General features: G+C 42.7%; 1 protein-coding gene across 12 annotated transcripts in view; it reads right to left on the reverse strand.

Moving 5' to 3' along the window:
• The window catches only part of FBRSL1 (fibrosin like 1), a 763,476-nt gene that overhangs the window by 26,775 nt on the left and 714,756 nt on the right, over window positions 1-21,945 (reverse strand). For all 12 annotated transcript variants that reach the window (XM_073313631.2, XM_073313632.2, XM_073313638.2 and 9 more), the window contains 2 exons: window positions 8,197-8,590; window positions 5,610-5,863 (listed from right to left, as the gene is read on the reverse strand). In XM_073313631.2, coding sequence (XP_073169732.1) covers window positions 5,610-5,863; window positions 8,197-8,590 — 648 coding nt within the window. The remainder of the gene's footprint in view (window positions 1-5,609; window positions 5,864-8,196; window positions 8,591-21,945) is intronic.

The following is a 21,945-nucleotide window of genomic DNA, read 5'->3' on the forward strand; positions in this document are numbered from 1 at the left end:
TAGTCAGACTCAAATCCAGCTTTTTCCCGCACTAGGAAAAGGCTGCGAGGTTTGTGTTGGGAGCACTGCAGAGGAGTATTGGTTGGTTTTAAAATAAGCAAGACAAACCTGTTCCCACTGAAATAAAAAAAAAACCTTGGGGAACATTTGCATTGGTCTTAAGTCGGTTAAATTCTCTTTTTTGGCCACATTTAACCTGTCGGTGTCCCTTTGAAAAAAGTACTTTAAAAACCACAGCAAAGGTGATGGGATGGAGAAATGAGAGCATATAAACTTCACCATCCCTCCAACGAAAACAAGGGTCAATCCACAGAGATATACAAACAGTCTGACATGACTGGCTTCACTGGGTTCTCTGTGTGTGTGTGAAGCAGTCAGGTTAGTGCCTGATCACAGGATAGCATTTTTAAGTGGCTCTTTTTGCCAGGAGGCAACTCCACAGGCCTCACTTCAGCTGGCTGGATCTGATCCACAGTACAGTGAGCCTCAAACTCTGGGCTGTGGCTGAGCTTCCTGCCTTCATTTTACTCCCTGGTCTGGAAGGTGAAAAACAAAGCTCAGGAATGAAGCTGGGGTATACCAGGTGACGAATGGTAACCATTAACCAACCAGGATGGGCTGAAAATACCATGAAATTAACACACTTCATTGGCGGATTTGTATTTAAGCACATGGGCCTGTGAGTTCAGGCTGATGTTCCACAGTATCGCCCACAGGCTTGGACATGCTCTCCTCCTTTTGATATAACCAGTGCCGGGAGCATGCATTGTGCACCCGAGAACACTTGTGCTGAGGACTCTGAAGCTTCAGGTACCTGTTCCAAATAATGTACCAATTCTGGGAGAGTTCAACTTCTTTAATACTACATTTCTAAACATTCCATCTCTTTTGTCAGATAGTATTTGACATTTCTCTCTCCTCTGCCTCCAATTTATTCTCCCATGCAAAAACTGGGGGGGAGCAGAGGGGGAGAAGGAGGAGGAGACACATTTCATTTCACTAGGTCAAGATCTGAAGAAGGTTGCAGCTGCTACAAAAAGAAAAATGCATCATATGATACAGGGTCTCCCTTCAGTATCAATATGTGAGGGTAACTAGCCCTTGGTCCCCAGATGGGGACAGATTTTCCAACAGCACTAAGCACTCTATGTGCTGAGCTCTTCTGAAAATCAGGCCCTTAGCCCAGCATGACAGTTTTTTTTGTTCAGTGTAATAGGTGTCTCCCCCTTTCTTAGCTAACACCACTTTTGCAAAGAGACCCTGACATAGTGATTGATCCTGTGAGGCTCAGGGTACCTTCCACTCCAATTCATTCCAACACAAGGAGCCCAGGGCAATCTGCATTTTGCAGGATCAGGCCCATAATAAGGAAAACAACATTACTTTCAACAAGGCCCTCTCCTGGAATGGAATAAATGTTTCTAGCTTTTAAATTGCATTGAAAAGCTAGTTTCTTGATAGGGCACTTGTAAGTGACCCCATAGCTAGGTGTCTGATGTTTCTTAGTTGTAATTACGTTGGGCCATGCAGAGGTCATGAGCTAGATTTTTTTTGAGGCACTATGGGTGAAACTCACAAGGTCTATCGAGTGCTTATGTCCCCTAAAATCTTCAACGCCGGATTAACATGGCCCTCTGCAAAGGAATTAATTTCATCCACTATGAAAATTTCAGTAGTTTACCCTGATATATTTGAGGTGGTCTGGATATGGGTGGGAGGTGATACAGAGTGGAATCAGTTTTAGCAGACTTGTCTCTTCATTTCCTATGAAATTATTTTATGCATTGGACACACTTCCTTTTCCATGATATGTGTGTGATATTAGCATTATCCCAAATGTTTAACTTCTGCATCTGAAATGTCTATGAAGTGGTTTCCATGGAGCAAATGTCTTTAGATGAACCAGGTTCAACAATACTCAATTTGTAATGAGTAACTCAGTTAAACCTTCAGCTTTTTTTTTTTGGAAGGGGGAATGAACAGGATTCATCTCAAATTTTAAATCAGATTCACCATTAATCCAGGAGATTCCTGATTATTTTTTATTTAAATGTTGTCTAGAACGGTAGAGAGCAGGTGGGAAATAATACCTTTTACTGGACCAACATCTTTTTGGTGAAAGAGACAAACTTTTGAGCTGACACAGAGCTCTTCTTCGGGTCTGTTAGAATTATGGAAGATACTGAAATGTTATAAATCATCTGCAGTAAATAGAATAATGAGAGCAAGTATCCTCTTCATCTGCTATGTGCTACGGTAAGTATGTCTGACAGGCATATTATAATTATTCATTATTTACATTGCAGTAGCACCTGAGAGCCCCAGTTCTGGATCCATTGTGCTAAGTGCTGTACACACACATGGAACAGCTGCTGTCCTTGTATCAAGTATGCTGATAACACACACACACACACACACACACACACATGCTGCTGAAGAGACTTGTGTCCTAATGTTTCACTGATTTCAAGAAAACATCCCATTTAAGTTGCAGCAGAATCATAGAGAGGGGAAAATGAATCTTTTGACATTCTAGTTCACCTGTAAGGGTAAAACATTCAAAAGTACCCATAAGTGACTTAGGTTCCGACATCACTTTTGAAAATGGGACTTCAGAACTAAGCCTCATTGAAAGTCAATGGGAATTAGGCTGTTAAGTGCTTAAATAACTTTTGAAAATAGGACTTAGAAGCCTACGTCATTGTAGGATACTTTAAAAAAATGTATCCTAAGAGTCTAGGAGCCAGTGCAATATCTTTGTAAAGCATCATTTACATGCTACAAGATTATTAAATGATAATAATAGATTAACACATGGGCAGAAATGGAGAGAAACAAAACTACTTGTAATATTCAAGTTTTTGGTACTCGAACGTAAAGAGCTTACAGTGAGATTTTCTTTGGATGAGCGCTAAAATATACTGCAAATAGCTATAATTAAAATCTAGCCTCTTTAAAGACAGTGTAGTTTGTTGAAAATAAAATAAATATATTTATTTTTTTAATCTGGGCATGACTCAAAGAAACTGGATCTCTCTGTTAGCATCAAGATAATCCACTTCATGTTTTTTTTTTTGGAAGGAGGGATAAAAGAGAGTTGGCAGCTGTAAGTGCCTCAATATCCAATTTCTTCAAGAGACTTGAAGCCAGTCTGGTGGATCTGTGGCTGGCTCCAGACTTTAGCCCCACACCACAACTTTGCCTTTGTAAGTAAAAAAAATAGACACTGAAGAGTCTGGAGGAGGAGCAGGTTGGCACGCATTAAGAAGCTTTGTAAAAGAGACTATGACGCAGTGGGGAAAGGAGTCGTGTCCCAGTTGCAAATTGGGCTTTAGCGAGTGGGATCAGGACTAGCTATTTGTGCCTATCAGTGATGCCTGTTACAATGGGTTTGGCCACACAATAACACAGCTAGCTATGCAGTCACTTGTATTACTACTAAGTCCCTAGCACCCAATAATTTGTGTTTCCTGTGTGAGAGTACACTTACGGCCAGGATCGGGAGAGAAGAACACTAATGGCTGCCATTTTGTTTTGCTAAGGTTGTTAGTACCCCCTAAAACTCAAAAGGGAGGACAGAAAGCTTTGGCTAGCATACATCAGGGTCAGCCAGGGAGCTCCTGACAAGCAACCCATGTGGGTGTCACTATTAAATTACCTACTCAAGCTTTGGGTTTCCAGAGAAAAAGATGCTAGTAGAAGCATATCATTTCCTTGTTACACTGATATGCACAGACCTAACTTATTAGCATCACTGACATGCAAATACTGGAAGCCAATGTGAACTCTGCCTCTCTGCCTAGGAACCTGAGCAGAAGTGCCGAAGGGGAGCGGTTACTTTAAATTTAAAGGGACAGAAGCAAGCAGGGTTTTTTTCTAGAAGGGGAAAAGAAAGAAAAACCCAAAGGGCCCATTTTCCCTCTGAGTGTCTCTTCTAACCTGGTGCTTTTATTGAGTGAACACGTACTACCAAGCAACTTGACACCATACTAAGGTGGTGGTAGGAGTTTGAACCTAGCACTCCAGAGGTGATTGGCAAACCCACTGCATCAGTTATTTGTTAGGAGCAGAGCTCTTGTCTTTTACTGACATGCGAGCAGGCTACTTCATCTTGCTCTTACTGAAGTCAATAGTGAAAACGCCACTTGAGTTCAGGGGTGGATGCAGGACTGGCCTGTCAGTGACAACGTTCTCATTTCCTCCTCTCATGATCTCTCTGCACTACGGCCAAGATGTCTATAATTGGGATTCTAAGTCTCTTTGCCTTAAGCAGGGGAAGAAGAATAAATCCCCACTGTGATGCCCAATGTGTCCCCAGCCATGTGGCTGAAATTCTAGACAGGGCCAGGTCTTTGAAAGCAGACATCTTACTAGGGCAGCCCTGGTTGGGATCCAGAATATTTTAGTCTAGTGTTGTTTTGAGAGTTTGTTTGTGGGCAATTCTTGTTCCCACCCCTTTAAAAGAGTAATTCTAAATAATGGGATATTGAGCCCCTGAAAATGAAAGCAGGATGCCAAGTCATCAGAGTTTTTGGCAGCAGATCTTCCCTCTCCCTACTCTCTCTAACTGCCTTTATAGGAAACAGAAGGGTACATTTTTGTCAGTCCTTGTCCTCATTAATCCCTGCTGAGTTAGTTATAGAGTCAAATGCCAGATCAAAAGGAGGCCCAGCAAGTCAGAGTTTCAAGGAAGTCTCCAGCTGCCAGGCTCTCCCACAGGAACAGCTACAGGCTAATGGAGGAACTATCAACGGGGCACTTAGGGCGGAAGTGACAATAGGGACGGAACAAAGGAAACTTCTCAAAAAGGCTACAAAAATAACAATAAAAAGTCTAACGGCAGAGCTCGGTGACTTTAACGGGTGGAGGGAGGGAGGGGAAGGGGTATCTCACTTTCCAATCTATTTTATTATTCTGCCCGCTCACCAGGAACAATTTCTTCAAATAAGGTCTAAACTGCAGCTTCTCCCAATGCAGGAGTTGAGTACCAATTTTATTTATTAAATGCATGACAGAAAGAAAGACAGAAAGAAAGGCAGGCACAGCTCAGCATATCTGGCAAAACCTGAGTGATGGTGGAAATGTACCATTGGACAATCTGCCCCCTCTAGAAAGTAACTAATTTTTAGCAAACCATACTAAAGCTTATTACAAAGAGCACATGCTCCCCCATCCCCATGCTGGGTAACAAAGGCAACAGCAAACACACAGACTGCAACGTGTTTAAACGAGAACATGAATTTAGGCTGGGAGTTTCAAGAGTGCCTAAGGGATTGTGGTGCCCAAATCCAGTTGGGAGCCCAACTCCCTTAAACTCTATGGAAAATCCCAGCTTTAATAATAGTTTATACTCAGATTCACTTCCTCTCCCCCTCTTCCTTTAGTCAGAGAATGACGAATATACAGCAATTGTCCTGGAGGTTAAACTACGCCTCAGCACGTAGGGCTAATTCCATGTCTCTCACCTGTTACAATACTACTTGGCTATTTCAGGAGTCTCTGCCAAAGGGGAGGTTTGCATTGGTTTTTTTGCTTGCGTACCCCCTAACCCCTCTGTAAATACTGTGCATGCACAGGAGACCAGCCCTGGTGAAAAGAGGAGGACCTACCTGCGGGGTGTCCTGGTATCACAAGGCTGTTGGTGGGTAACGCTGGTGGTGGTGGAAGCGTGGGTGGGGTGGCGAACATGGCCGGATGGTGCTGGTGTTGGGTCTGCGATCGGAGAGGGAAGTGCGAGGTAGCAAGATTAGAGATGGAGAGGGGCAGGGCTGGGCCAGAGGAGTGGTGAGGAGGGATCTGGGGGGAGAGCGGAAGGTGTTTGGGGAGGCTGATGCTTGTTGTGCTGCTGGCACTGCTGCTCCTGCTGTAGGGAGAGAAAGGTGGAGGAGAGAGAAAAGAAGTGTGTTACAATACAAGAAAGTCACAATGGCAGAGGGTCAGAGACAGCCAGGCTCTATAACAATGACCTCACCCAGGCATGAAACCACGGCCCTTTCTGCCCATTTCGGGGAGCTGTCCAGGTGGGAGTTAAAGATCTCTATGACCTTTCCCAACAGGGCAGGGTATGGCTCGGGTTCTTTTGGGTGACACTCCCTTTCATGACTGAACAGGGGGTCGCTCTCAGAGCTGTGTGTGAGCTGACTGAGGTACTGTAATGGCAGCTGTATCTGCACCTTTATTTAGCCTCTGATGACCTTCCAATGGCAACGCGTTCCCTTGCAATCACAAGGCTCGGTGACTGTTACTCTGTATGTTCAGAGTGCCATAGGGTATGAGTTGTGGCAATCATATTATGCCTGCCCTGCATTCTGTACAGTGGTATTATACATACTCAATATGATATAGCAGTATATATTGTATTATTGTAATTATATTGTTTTTAAAAGATTATTATTCTGTTGCACAGCACCTTAAAAGCTTTGTTGGGGGTGGTGGAAGGGCAATATCAATGCAATTATTATTGTTTACCATAATCTTCCACAATACCAATGTCTTGAGATTATCTAAGCACTCTGAGATACTTGAGTGTTTGTTTGAATAGTGCCGATGTGATGTTGTTATTAATATTTATATTGCGGTAGCACTTAAAGGCCACAACCAGGGAGGGGCCCCACTGTGTGAGTTGCTAGACAAACTGGTCGTAAATGACAGTCCCATATCTTGTACTTTATGCAACTAAAAAGTTATGGAATGATGCACACATTGTTCACTGAATTAATCTAACTCAATAGGCTGATTTGGGGAGAATGGTGTGTTTTCTGCACCAACAAAGGGACTGTCCAGGTCCCTGTTTATTCCTGTACATTGACTCCTCTCTCGCCAAGCTCACCACCATTTTATTTCTACTCAAGAAATATGAATCTTTGCATTTTACCTACTGGATGAAAATTATCTGAAAGAGAAACTGAGCCTCGTGCTAGCCCTAGAGCTACGGTGAACATGTTACTTTGCAGTATCTTTTTTGCTCTATATGGAGAGTTGTACTCTGAGGCTGCTGTCAGCTGATGCACCCTCAGTTTGAACTGTGCTCCCTGCAAAAACGTCCAAATGGGGTGTGGAATTTGTTTTTTTCCCCAATAGTTCTGGTGAACCAGTTAAACTACACCGATGTCCTATGAATACACGTGACCATGCCAAATCCAAAGACTGCCTATGGTTTGCAATTGCAGTCTACCGGGGGAAAAAAATGGTTTTGTGAAAACCCAAACTGTTTCCCAATTACACCGCTACCCCGATAGAACACGAATTTGGATAGAACGCGATGCAGCAGCGCTCTGGGGGGCGGATCAGCGTGCTCCGGCAGATCAGCACGTCAGTGTGTTTGTCTCCGACATGCTGCTCTGTGTTAAGGGTGCCAGGCTGGGACCGAGGGGTTGGATAAGGGGCAGAGGGTCTCAGGGGGCAGTCAGGGGATGGGGGGTTGGATGGTTCGGAGGTTCTGGGGGCCGGGTGGTCAGGGGATGGGGGCGTTGGAGTCCCGGGGGGCCTGTCAGGGGTCGGAGGTGTGGATAAGAGTTGGGGCAGTCAGGGGACAGGGAGCAGGGGGGTTGGGGTCCTGGGGGTGATTAGGGATGGTGGGGTTTCTGGAGGAGGCGGCCAGGGGACAAGGAGCAGGGGGGCTTAGATGGGGGTGGGGTCTTGGGAGGGGTGGTTAGGGGCGGGAGTAGTCAGGGGACAAGGAGTGGGGGGGAGGGTTGGATGGGTCGGGGATTCTGAGGGGTCAGTCAGGGGGCGGGAAGTGACTATTAACAACGGAAATGCTGAAGGCCAAAGCAAGTTCGATATAACATGGTTTCACCTCTAACGCAGTAAGATTTTTTGGCTCCCGAGGACCGCGTTATATCAGGGTAGAGGTGTACAAAGTCCTCTGCTGAGTGGTTCTGATGGAAAAATTTGCAAATGCACTGGAAGCTGGACCTAGAAAGTTTTGCCCCACAGCTGTACAACCCCTGTTCATTAGGGAAGCTCTAGTCACAATCTCTTTTATGCAGCTACCCAATACAGCTGGAAATACATGGCTATGTGGTGTTGGCCTAGAGGAACACAATGCCTCTCACAAGTAGAGCACCTTTCCCAGGAAATGAGAAAGCCTATGGCCTATTCTACAGAGATTTTAATACCTTTTCAATTAACTGTAACCTGGAAGCAGGGTTTGAGTGCTTCACAAAGGAGCAATGCAAGCACCCTTTCCCCTACCTGATATTGAGTCCGTTGTGGGCCACCTGGTGATGCACTTGGTAGTTGAGAGGGGGAAGGATGTGATTCTGAGGCTGGGTCCGAAGCTCAGGTATGAGCTGAGGCTGAGATTGTGGTCGTGGCTGAGGTTGTGACTGGGGTCGAGGCTGCGGCTGGGGTGTGAGCCTTGGCGGCGCTGGTGCTGAGATCACTGGTTCCTTCTTCAACAGCGGGCTTGCCCTGGCGCTTGACGTGGGCGCAGAAGAAGTGGAAGTCACAACAGCAGCAACTGGCTGGGGGCTGGGAATAGGCAGCACGAAGGGCACGTCAGTGCTCAGTTCCCGGCTGCGCTCTAGCCCTGACACCTTGGGGATGGTCGCTGCTTTCGCTTCAGGTCTGTCAGTCAAGGTTGGACCTTACAGAAAAAGAAGAAGAAAAGTGACATATTGAAGCATCCCTGTTTATTTTCCAATTTTGCAGAATATTTGCCTGGTAAGAACAAAGTCATATTTAGCTTGTGGTAATATCATTACAACACGATGGTATGTTCGTCTGTCAGTCTGTCCAGTACATGGCACTTGTTCAAGTGTGTGTAAAAGATCAAAGTATTGTCTAGGGGGTGCTTGACGCAAAGCACATATAACCTTACTTACGACTGTAGAACACTAAATACAGCAGGAATGCTTCTCAAGTTACTGCTAATGCATCTCCCACCAAATTTAATTTCCTGGAATAGATGATAAATCCCACAACCGTAAATCTGATCACAAGAGTTGCGGTTTTTTTATTTTCTCAATGGTTTTTCAAGGTAACCTGCCTGGTATATCTTGCCATTCATAGCTATGGGGATGGTAACTAATCACTGACAAGAGCATGCTTTAACACCCCTCAGCATGCTTTCTGAGATGAATACCAAGGCCCTTTATGAGAGAAAGGATGGCACAATGATTGTTCATTGGATGCACATTCACATATGAAGATGGAACATAAGAAGTCTATGAAAACCTACAATGAGCACAGTAGGGCAGTCCAGTTTACCCTAAATGTTCTGTGGATATCAAAGAACATACTAACTGCTGTAACATATGCCAAAATCATAAGTAATACGGTAATGAATAGCTGATAGGTACCAATCAAAATGAGTTTCTTTAATGGGTTAAATTCCTCACAGATTTTTTCCAAGTAAAATGCTGTGTCTTCATTTTTCCAATGAAGTTTGAAGCTCAAGCCAGTAGACGGGATTAAACAGCAGCAACAACAACAAAAAATCAGACCAAGGAATACAAAAAAAGACCTAAAATAAGAAAAGAAACCACATGCAACATGCTGAATACTCAATTTCCAAAGACAACTCCCTTTTAACATTATGTACATATCCCTGAAGTGCAGGGATGCTCCATAATTCATCTCAAGAGGAGCCTTCCATTGACTAAGTCTGCCATTCATTTGCTTCTCCAACACATGCACCCCACTAGATCTATAAGTGTTAAGTTTACAGTACATGTTTTTATTATATCAAAATAATTTTAGGGTTTTATTTATTATAATCTTCAGCCCACCCAAGATGACGGAGAGAATAGGACAGAGAAACACGTGAGAAAGGGACACGGACACCCACCCACACATGCTCCCAACGCTAACATGGACAAATTCCACTTATGAAATTACCTTAACTCTTAACTTTTAAAAGGGCCGGGTAGCACTGAAATATATTCATGATGTATGAAGTGTGGGAACAGCTGCACACAACATGCAGCGATTTCTGCATTACTTATTCTACTTTGTGTCTGATTCATCACTGTCTGCCTTCAGTGACTTCACTGGAGTTATACTGGCATGAAACCAGAGGGAGGCAGTATTGAATCAAGCTCTCTGCTTCCCTGTAATATGCCAAATCATTTTGTATTTATAAAATATACATCCAATGACAAGGTGATGTCAGATTATTTTCCTCCTCCTTTTGGCAAAAGCCAATTTCACTCACACACACACACACACAGACTCACTGATCTCCAGAATACAGTGGGACAAAGGCACTGAAATAAACAAGCTATTCTCATGAGCTCGGGAAGCGTTGTGACTGCATAACTCACGAGTGGCAGAAATGAGTGGGAATTCCAAAGAAATTCCAGTGCTTTAGGTGGATCAAATGGTAGTTCAAACCCCTGTCAGCTGATCCCCATTTTGAGACAATCTACTGATGTCCCAAATCAATTACTATATAAAGTATTACACATAGTCAGTTTCACTGTATTTTTCAGATGTGATTTGGTTTATGGACTTAAAGATAATGGTAAATAGATTTTATTGTAGTTAATGCTTAAAGTGACTGTACTTATTTCTAAGAATTAAATTTTCATTAATCTAACAGTTCATTGATTTTTATTAATGCATCTAAATCCAATGGGTGACATCCTGGCTAAATTTAAGTCAATGGGAGTTTTACCTCTGATTTCAACAGGGCCAGAATGCCACCCAATATGCTTTTCAAAGGACGCATATTCACAATTATAGATCCCATGGTTATCTAGAGGCATCCCATAAAAAACACTCAGGTTCCATTCCTGACCATAGGTTCTATGAAATCCTATTAGCTCATTCCATCCAATAGGCCCATTCAGAGTTAAACTTTAGACAGTGTAATTACAGGCAATATAGACTAATGAACACATCGGCACCATAAAAGTTAAAGAAGCTGAGTTAAAAAATAAATCAGCTGGATCCAAAACACATCAATGAGTTGTTCCATTAAAAGCAGCTGTCCGACCAGTTTTATACACAACTATTGATTCCCTGTGGTTCCAGCATTAGATCTCGTTTGCAAGTTTCTCAAAGCAAAAGCCTATAGTTCCCTGCTGACTGAAATGACCAATCAGCTGTAGAATATTGTGGTCACATGTCTAATTCTTACTGGCAACTCACATCTCTCAAATTGCAACACTGAAATGCTTCTCTGTGTTCAGTTTTTGTCTGAGAACAATTCAAGAACTAATGAAACACTAGGATACATATTTGTTTGCAGCAGGAAAGCACCAGGCATGAGAGAGGAGACTCTCCTTCCCCTCACTCCATGTAAAGTACAAACATGTAAGTATTTAGAAAGGAAAGATCTGGTGCGAGTTACAGGGAAAAATCCATATACACCAGATTCCATGGTAATGAGGATCATATATGGATGGATGGGTCTAACTATCATTGGTTATCACCGTTCCCATTTTTTAATAACTGTAGTACAGCATGCTGAAATAAAACCTCTTCATGTATTTGATTTACTAGGGGGCGGGCAGGTAGGTGCACATAAGTAAAACTGAAAGCATAGAGAGAGCAGAAGAGAGCAGAGACTGGTCCAAGCATGGGTAGCAAGTAGTGTAGGCAGGGGAAGGCTGTGCCTTCCCAAACAGCTTTGCGTAGCCCCACCCATGTTTTGCCCCAAAGCCCCCTCCTGCCTGCTTCCAGTTTCCTTCCTTCTCTCCTGTGGCACAGAGGCTGGGAAAGGCAAGCTGGGGCTGGTGTACAAAAGGCCTGGGGTTGGGGGTGCTTTGGCCAAACCGCCTGCCCAGTGCTCTGGGGCTGGGAGAAGGTAGAAGGGTTCAAAAAAGAACTAGATAAATTCGTGGAGGATAGGTGCATCAATGGTAATTAGCCAGGATGGGCAGGGAGGGTGTCCCTAGCCTGTGTTTGCCAGAAGCTGGGAATGGGCGATGGGATGGATCACTTGATGATTACTTGTTCTGTTCATTCCCTCTGGGGCACCTGGCATTGGCCACTGTCGGAAGACACGATACTGGGCTAGATGGACCTTTGGTCTGACCCAGTATGGCTGTTCTTACATTCTTCTTATGAGAGGCCTTGGGCAGAGAGGGAAGGGCCGGGAGCTGGCCTTCCCCAATGGCATGTTCACCCGCCGCCTATGTGTCCAAGCCCAAATATTCAGATATGGGGTGTGTTTGGGTCCATGCTTTTGTTTCAGTTTGTTACTGAGATGCAGGCAAAGTGTGAAATTTGGATCCAGACCCTAGCTTGGAAGTTGGATTCCATACCTGCTGAAAGACCAGGGTTGTTCAGATCCAGGGATTTAGTCTCTGGCAGGGAGGACAGAGTCAGGCGAACATAGGACACTTTTACCCAAATGGAGACACATCTCAGTTTTAGTCATGTGTCTTTGTTAGACGTACAACACATGTATTTCCACTAGAAAGGTGTACTTGGAGAACCCTTCTCACCAGAGATGTATATAGGGCTACTAGCAACCATTAGCTCTGCAGAATAATTTCCCTTGGGTATGCCCCGAACACTGCTTCTACAGGATACACAATATGCTTAGAGTGAACAGATGTCCCACTTTTCTAGCAATGTCTTTGTTTTCCTGGGGCATCCAGGCCAATACTAACCAAAACAGTGTTTTTTTCTCTCTGCTTCATGCCCAAAATCAATACCCACTTATCACCCGCTAAAACCTTCCTGCATCACCCCCAGCTACGTACACATAACTCTCCCCACATTTATAGTAAGAGGTCCCAGTCACTACCTGGGACATCTTACTAAAATCATACGAACCCTCCAAAATGCTTTACTTTGTTTTTTAGACTTATTGATTATTAAGAAAATTCCTGGCCAAAACTCCCCTTCTGCTCTTGATCTACATGTGTGTTCATGTACATTCAGGCGGCACAGGAGAACTAAATCAGCTTTGTTCCAACTTCATTGAGCTCCACTAGAAAACTGGGTTTTTATTCTTTCAAGTGATTTCATTGTCCATCCAGAACAATATCCAGAACTTCAGAGCTTTCCTCTGCAAAACACCTAAAAGACCTTCCACCTCACACTCTCTAAGAGAATTTTTTACCTCTTCTGCGCAAGTTGCCTTCACTTGATCAGAGATGACTGCTATTCACATGTGGAATTGTTCCTTGGGCCGCTTATATTTTCTTTCAGACTTTCTGCACTGGGGTCACATACCTCAGTCCCCTCTGATCATACAGACCTACCTGACCAAGCCCGGCCTCCCATAACAAGCCCTGGATTCACCATAGCACACTGGAACATTCTAGCATCAAAAATGTGTTTATTTTTACCAAGTCCTAGAGTAGTTAATTTTCATGCTTAATGATAACAGGCTGAGCCAATTTGCCTAAGACTTGACAGTCAGCTCCAATAACTCAAGCTTAATTAAAGCTGAACGCATGTCAGTTCAGCTCTTCCTTTCACAGGAAATCTGACATTTACAATGATTCATGTTTCAGCCATGGTATGTAAAGGCTGGAACGCATCTGCCATTCCCCACCATGCACAATGTTACCCCTTTTCAGTATGCCAACTTTGTTTATTTTCTAACCACGCTCATGGGACTTCTTCCACCAAGAGAGTTTTCTTCTGTTAATAAGACAGTTAAACACACCTTGCTTCTTGTGGGGGGAGTGGAGAAAAAGAGAGGAGGACATGATTGAAACTGGCTTAACAAAGGAAATAAAAATCATCTCATTTCGGTAACTCTTGTTTGCCTGATCACCTGCAACTGGTACTTGCAATGTTGCAAAATATCAGCAGTGTGCTGCTGCACTCTTCAGATTTGACTTTGCTAAGAAGAAAATGTCTGTATTTTTAAACAGTAGTGAGGGCTTATGCTATTGCTTTCAGGAAATCTGTGAGCATATATAGTATTATCGATTGAAGATTCTAAAGTCCTAGAGGGACAGTCGACCAACACACACAACTGATTGTGCAGTGGAAAGTAAATTCCTGAAGGGTTTATCTGAGCCCAAATGAACCTGCTGCACATACTTGATGTAAAATCTGATTGGATTTAAAATCCGTTATGAGAATAAATTTAAAAAAAATTGCCTCTCCACCCAACCCCACTGGCATCCAAGATGTAGGTATACACCATCACAAACAAAATACAATTCAAAAACTCCCAAACACAAATTAAACCTGTTCTATTACAAGAATTTGCTTTCAAGCTGATTAAGTGTTGCTCAAGTGCAGGGGATTAAATCTGCAAAGTCTGCTTTGAGGACTCCAACAGGTGGCTGCTGTTATACAAACAGTACTTAGGGCAACAGCATTTCCAGACCGGCTGCCCTGCCTCTTGCTCTTTGTGGCTGCAGGTTGTTATGGAAAGGAATTTGTCAGCTCCTATAGGATATGATTGGAAATTATCTCATCTTGTTTGCGCATCTTTCCTTTGTTTCTTGAAATAAGAAAGTGGTGTCATTTGGACGCGCTCTCTAGCCTTCTTTCTGTGAGATCAAAACTTAAGGATGGTGGGATAACGTGAGAGAGAAGTCTCCAACTCTCTCCATTCCAGGGCATCTTATAAAAAAAACTCCAACAGCACCCTATTTTAATCGAACCGCACGCCCATCACTTCATTTCCATCATTCCTGTAGAGCACAGACCTAACCCATGATAGCTATTACTACTCCTCAACCATACAAACACCATGGTGACTGTAACTGAAGCAAGCAATGTGTGGAACCATAGTAACAAGAGTTAATGGGACATATATATTGAAATGAGTTCATGAGCCACAGAGGTGAGCTTTTGAACTCATTGCATGAGGAATCAGTCAAGTAAAAACAAGATTTTCAGCAACTGGAATGAACAAAGAAAATATCCAAAGGGAGAGCCGAACCAATCAAGCTACACCACAATTTTTAAATGGCGCTTTGTATGTGTACAGCTTTACGTATGGGGGATATGTAACATCATCAGCACAAATATAGAGTTGTAAGTGTGTGGTGGTGCAACACATTTTGCTTTGGCATTGGGACACAATACAGTAGCTGATGTTTGTAAAGTGGGTAGAAGGTAAGAAGAGCTATGTAAGTGACAGCTCTGGATAATGAAGTGACTTTTGCTCTTGTTTCTACATTTTTGCCCCAAGGCTACTGTCTGAAGATAGCACTAATTAAAACATCAGACATACCATGGATTATCTTGCTTGGTCTGTATATTTCAGGCTATCAGAGCAAAAGTGTAGAAGTTGCCCAACATAAATGGCCCTTCATATATATCTAATAACTGCAACTCACTGTTAAGAAAATAAAGATTGGCCACTTATAGCTAAAAATACAGGTTTTTTTCTTAATGGTATCACATATGTAAAATGTATTTAATATAGAAATATAGGCAAGGATTATGAGCCAATAACAGAGAAGTGACCTGTAGGAGGGTAAAACTGCACACAACTACCCAGGGACTAAGTCTATGCAGTAACATAACCTATATGCCCTCGCACCTTGAGATAACATCTCATCTTTTTCATATCATCACTGAGTTTAACTGAGGAAAGGTGTCCTCATGGTTACAGCACGAAGCTATGAGTCAAGAGATCTGGGTGCACTATGATTAACTTTGTGACTAACTCGTGTTACTGTGAGCAGCCTCTCTATGCCTCAGGCTCTCCAGCTGTAAAAATGGGGTGATCTTGTTTTACCTCAATGGGGCCATGCAGATTAATTCATTAATGTTGATCCTTGGATGGGAGGCGCCATAGAATGTGAATTGTTACTATCATGATGCAAAGACTAAATCTCCTTGGTGACTCTAATGATCTGCTCCACAGGCTAGTTGGTGTTATCCCATGCCAATGCCATTATGCTAAGAGTGTTCTTCCAAGGTGCATGCTCTTCAGAACACACAAGGCACCTAGTGAACTTTCAACAGATAATAATATGAAAGTCTCTTCTCATAGGGGAAAATGGGCCAAATATAAGCACAAATCCCCATGCCTTGCTTTGAGCTTGCATCACTGGAACAAAGGAGAGAGGGAAGTTTTTTTGTTGTTGCCACTGATTCCCAAAGTTCGTCTCTGGTGAATGAGTTTTGTTGCTGTCTTTCAACAGGAAGTTCCTTTTGCAATCAAGTTGGATTCAGCCCCTATCACTCAGTTCATTTGTACAGAGCTGTCTGTCAAGTCAAATCGTCTTGCCACAATCTAAAACACCCTTAGAACAGCTGCCACTATCAATTACTCTTGCAGACAGCCTTGACTATCAGGAAAAGAACTGGAGCGAGCACTTGCCAGTTTTAATAAACTGTGTTGCCCAAGTCATTTAACCTGCTGGATTGCTGTATGTTGGGGCTGTAACAAGCCTTCAGCTTCTCAAACTGGAAGAAAGCAACAGTGGCAAAAAGCAGTCAGCTCAGTCCTCAGAATTAACTTTCAAGCGTACAGTTTTTCCTGAAGCACCCAAGTTGAAAAGCAAGATCATTTAAAGTCATTTGCAGTGTGGTATGGTAAGGAAAGCATCTCAAAGTCTTAACACAGAGCTGATGACCCACAAGTGTGAGAGTAGCGATTCTCCAACATTTTAACTCAAAACTGGATAGACCACCTCCCTCAGGAGCATAATGACAGTTTTCCTTGCTGACATAGTCACTGCATTACCAGCACAGAAGTACTAACTCAGAAAAGTGGTTTAGGAAACAGTGAATATCATATGCCCTATATACACTGCAATCTAGCCTAATTTCCTAATAGGGTTTACCTTTTTAACAGTGAACAATTAAATGCCTGTGCATGCTGCATTTATCCCATTAGCATTATCAGATTGCTATGTGAAAGATTTCCTTGAGAAACATTTATATAAAATCAAACCATGTTATATAAACATTTTTGCTTCCTAACCAGCTGTGTGGATTTTGGGAAAAACTTCCAGAACAAAGGAGATTTTTCTTTTTCTTTTCAGAAATGCTTCCTAACAGCATTCAGATCTATGGACTTGATGCTGATTTGCTGCTTTATGGCTCTTTAATGGGGTGTTTTATTCCTGGAGATTTCAAGCTTGCAGTGCTATATCCAGGCATGTTCATTGCAAGCATGCATGACGACACTCTGAAGCTGGAAAAGCCGACTGGAAATGGGCACCAAACGTAAGGATTGGGGCCAGGGCATAAAGAACAAGGGAAACCATTCAAATCCTCAGAAAAATGAGTCACGCTGCATTTTCACAGTAAAGTTGCTTTTGGCACAGATTCAATGCAAAACTGAAGCTGGATTTGCAGCCCAGGTACCTACTGCGAATGCTGGGGTTGTAATGAGATTGGAAGCTTCATGCTGTCTTTTAATCCAGGACTATAACACTGGATCAAACACTGCAATGTTAAATCCCTTCAGTCCTGCTCCTAAGCGGATGCCAGCTAGCTGAAAAGCAATGACGTAAGAGGCATTCTACTGCCCTGACCACAAAACAATACAAGCATCTTGTGTTTACTAGGTAAAGGCTCTTTTGCAGCGTGTACTGTATTGTAGGCACAATCTTACTTTGAAGTGGTAGATATGAAGCAGGATATATAGGTTATTAAGGAGCTGACCAGAAATCCCAAACAAACACAAATATTTACCGCAAACCCAAGTATTCAACTCAATAAGTTGAAGCTTTTAAAAAGACAAAAACCCTGCTGTATATCAAGAAATCTTGTGATTTTAATTAGTCTAGCAAGTGTAAATAACAAACTATCAGCTGCTACACTATATGGGAAAACGTACTACTTTTGCTGTTTGAAATCCATATTGATTCCCATCTGGCCCTGTGAGTGAGTTATTAATCACTCCAATTAAATCACAAACACAGGTCTTTACACTGAAATTGAACCCCCACCAATAAATCAATAGCTCAAAACCTCCAAAAGCAATTACTGTTCAGCATAATAGAACAGCTTGTTCTATAGAGCTCCTTTAAATTGTATCTTTCATATACAGTTCATATATATATATATATATATATAATTTTCAAAACAGACATCTGTTTAGGATCACCTAATCTCTCTTACATCACAGAAGAAAGAAGATTTGCCAAGGTCACATTGGAAACATGATTACACTTTTTCACAATTTGTTATTATAGCGAAGCCCTGATAAGACTGAGCTATTGAAGTTCACACTGGTTTAATTTCAAGAGGTTAAACGCCAAATCCTTTTCTTATTGCTACAAGAAAAGGATCTGCCAGGTTGTTGAATATCCTGTTTGGGATAACACAACAAGTTTATTTCATCTTAACAATCTCACCAAGGTTTTGATTTAAAAAAAAAAAAATGACATCAGAGAACCCTGAATGCACACAAAATTGTTAAAAGTAAATCTGAAAGCTAGATCTCCTCCAAAGTAGTCTGAATGATCTTTCAGACAATCTGGAGTAGAGAAATTAAATCAATGGTTAGCTGAGAGTAGGCCTACACTTCGGATCACTTATAGAGTACAAATCCTGCATGCGCAGCTCGCACATTGTATAAACAGCGGTGTGGACAGTGCGGCCCTGCATAGGCATAGCATGCCCTGAACTCGAAGGTATATACCCTACAAGGTTTTCTGTATGCCTAGCAGTGCCTCCCAGGTCTATCTTTAGCCCCACAGTGTCCCAACTGCCTCCCTACTGCTGGAGCCTTTCCCCGCTACACACCACAGTGAATGTGGACGCAGCCTGCTTTCACTGCAGCCTGTAGTTACATGTATCCTTCACATCACCGCAAGTGTAGACAAGGTCTGAGAAAGAGCACTCAGACCAAGGAAAATAACTCTGTCAAATGGTCTCTTTTTTGCTGGGAATGGGGCAAGATTTCAAGAACCCTCCCAGTATCCAGCCAAACAGGCACAGGGTCAAGGCCATTCCTCTTTCTCTGACTAGGAAGATCACTGATGCTTCTCTTTCCTCTCTGGCCCCTCTGTCCAAAAGAGGAAACAGTGCTGAAACATACAAACCTACTCTCTTACTCCCTCTACCTGCTCATCATCTTGTATTGCTCCTGATTTGTTATAATTTCTCCATGCCACTCTGGTTCCTGTCCAAATCTGGTTTGACAGATCCAAGAGAGAGCCCACAAGGGGGAAGAAAAAGTAATGTGACATTCCTCATTGGCGACAGCCAGCCGTTCACAGCCTGAAGGTTACTATATACGAACTCGTTTTGATTAGTTTCATGGCTTGGGTCCATCACCACTTAATTAACTGCCAATAGCTTTCCTAATGAAGGATGATAGATTGAGCAGCTCAGGGACCTGCTGGAAGGGATGCGCCAATAAGAATAATGCACGCAATATGCAGAGCAATATGGCTCTCACCTGAAAATGGACATGGCAACTAAGTAGCGAGGCACAGCAATATGTGCCTTAGCATGGATGGTTCCTCTTTTCATGCTATTCAGGTTAAACACACTTTTACAAGGGAGAGAGTTTATCCATCTCACTGCCACACAGAGAACCCAAAGAACAAAGCAGGTATCTTTTCCCCCCCTTAAGGTCGGAGGTGGAGAATGGAGCTGGAAAGATCAAATAAGGCTATTATCTCTTTTCTAGAATGTGGCATGCACTATGCATATGAAATGTCAGTTCAGGCTTCTGCTTATTATACACATCATCACTGTGTGTATTGTACACATCACCACAATGCTTATGGAAGTGCCCATCCCCTTGTAGCTGGGCTGCATCAAGAACAAAGGTCATTCCTAAGAACCAAATTTTGTGTTCTGAGATGGCTAGTCTATCATTTCTTAAACCCATTAGAAACATATAGCAAAACGGAGGACTTTAATACGTAAGGCCGAATTCTGCCTTCTGATGCATGTACATGGCTCTAAATGGGCTTAAATCCAAAGGAAGAGTTTTGCCCTATATAACTAACCAAAATGCCAAACCAAGAGCACCCTCGCTCCTCTCCATGCCCTGGTGATCATGAGTTCACCAAATGGGATATTGTTTTATACCGTTCCATTTAGATCTTAAATAATGAATGAGTTAGCTGTAATACAGTGACTAAGTAGGCAAATTGAGTACCCATTATGCATCCCAGATCACACTCAAGCTAAGGGTAAGAACTAGCTATGTGTAGGAAACCAATGTTTTCAGTTTGTAGAAGACTGTAGGAATCTTTTATTCTGGTGGGGAGTGGAGGGAGGGCTCAGCACACTATGAGTTTCACTTGAGACATACCCAGTGCTCAAAAAGAAACTCAGTTAAAGCGGTACTTACTGCTGGGTTTTGAATTGATACATGTGAAATCACTGACTTGCATGCAATTTCCACATGAAATGTAACTGGACCCAGGTTTGCTTGAAACTGGATGCAGCGGACCTGGCTTAAATTTTGAGTTTATCAAAATCTGAAACCAGGGGTAAATGTTCCAAAGCACCTAAATGACAAAGGCACCTAAATTCAATTTTCAAAAGGGATTTATTCATGCAGGAGCCTGATCTTCAGTGAAACTTAAGCCCCTAAGTCACGTAAGTGCTTTCGAAAATTTTACCCAGGGTGAGTTTGACCTGGTTATAGGGTCTTTATTACTAAGATGATTTTCACTGCTCTAATTAGGCCAGATCCTTGACCAGGTCAAGAAGATTATTTCCTATTTTTTTTTTTAAAAGAAAATTATATTGAATGCCACGGAATCATTAATTTCTACCTGGTTACTCACCAGAGATGGGCAGAAGTTAGATCTCACTTTAAGATCTAACAGGAAGAACATGACCAGTGGAAAATCCCAGCTTTCACCACAATAATGCAGCATTACTTCCCTACTGATTTACCTTCAGTCTGAGTATATGGATATTCAGTACAGGACTTGAGTCCACAAACTCTCCTTTAAAAGCTGCCTGCTTCTCCTAGCTGTTCATGCAGCGATTTCAAAATCCACCATCTGAGGCTGCAGCATCAGCTCTACAGCAATGAATTGTGACACTGCAAATGCTGGATCGCGACATCACTGAATGAACTGGGCAGGAGGTGGTGGCTCGCCCTGCTGGCAAGCAACCATGGGAAAGGAAATACAGGGGAGGGACAAGGCAGTTTAAAGGACTTTGGGTAAAATATTATATTTATTAAAGTTTTCATTAATATAGTGGGGGTTCTTCAAATAAACAATACAGGATCACTACCACCCCCTTACAATTCCTCACAGATTTGGGTAAGTTGTGCCTATATTTATGCTGGACATTTATTTTAAAATTAAATAACCACCACTGTCTAATCCTGGACCCCAACATTTCTCCAGGAAAAAAAAATATACAAGGAGCAAGGCATGTTTGCTCAGCTGTATAACAGCACCTGAAGCTGAAAGCAGCCTCTGTGCAATGCTCCCCAGTTTACCGTTCGTGAGCTGCTTTTTTCCTGTAAATGCAAATGTACGATAGTTAAATATGAACTGTTTTACATCTTATCAATTGTTCAGCAGAGAGCAAAGTTTTAACAGTTTGTTCTGTAGGGTAAGGACAAGGTTCCACTCTGGGTGGGTATGCAAAGTGAGCAAAACCAGCTTCTTTCTCCACTGTAAGTGACAGGGCAGGTTCTCTCTTTGATGCGCAGGACGTGTCTGGAGAGACACCTAGTCAGCACTGCCAACCCCAAGCATGAGGTTGGCTTAAAAATCATGAGATCTTCTAAGAATATTGTATTTGGAGCTCTTTTTTGTTACCTTATGGTTTCTGAGCCTTTTGGGTTCACCCCGTTCACATTTACAAAGCTCTACACAACCATGAAGGCTACAAACTTACTTTCCCTTTAACATGAAAGCAGAGATTCTCATGTATTCACACGGCTGCTTTAAGACCACCACCAAATATTGCCAGATTCATGGTGAAATTACATGAGTTGGCAACATTGTCTTGCTAATGTAATAACAGTAATACTTATCTAGTATTGGTTTTATAAGGAGATGTGGTCTGCCAGCCTGGGGGCTTGTCCATCCCCATCCCCATCTGCCTCAATTGGCTAGTGTGTATGCAGCTACCTGCACTAGCTGGAGGCACATGTTTGCTTTTAAAGGCAAGGCAATGCAA

The sequence above is a fragment of the Lepidochelys kempii genome, chromosome 15 (assembly GCF_965140285.1).
Source record: "Lepidochelys kempii isolate rLepKem1 chromosome 15, rLepKem1.hap1, whole genome shotgun sequence".
Lineage (NCBI taxonomy): Eukaryota > Metazoa > Chordata > Testudines > Cheloniidae > Lepidochelys > Lepidochelys kempii.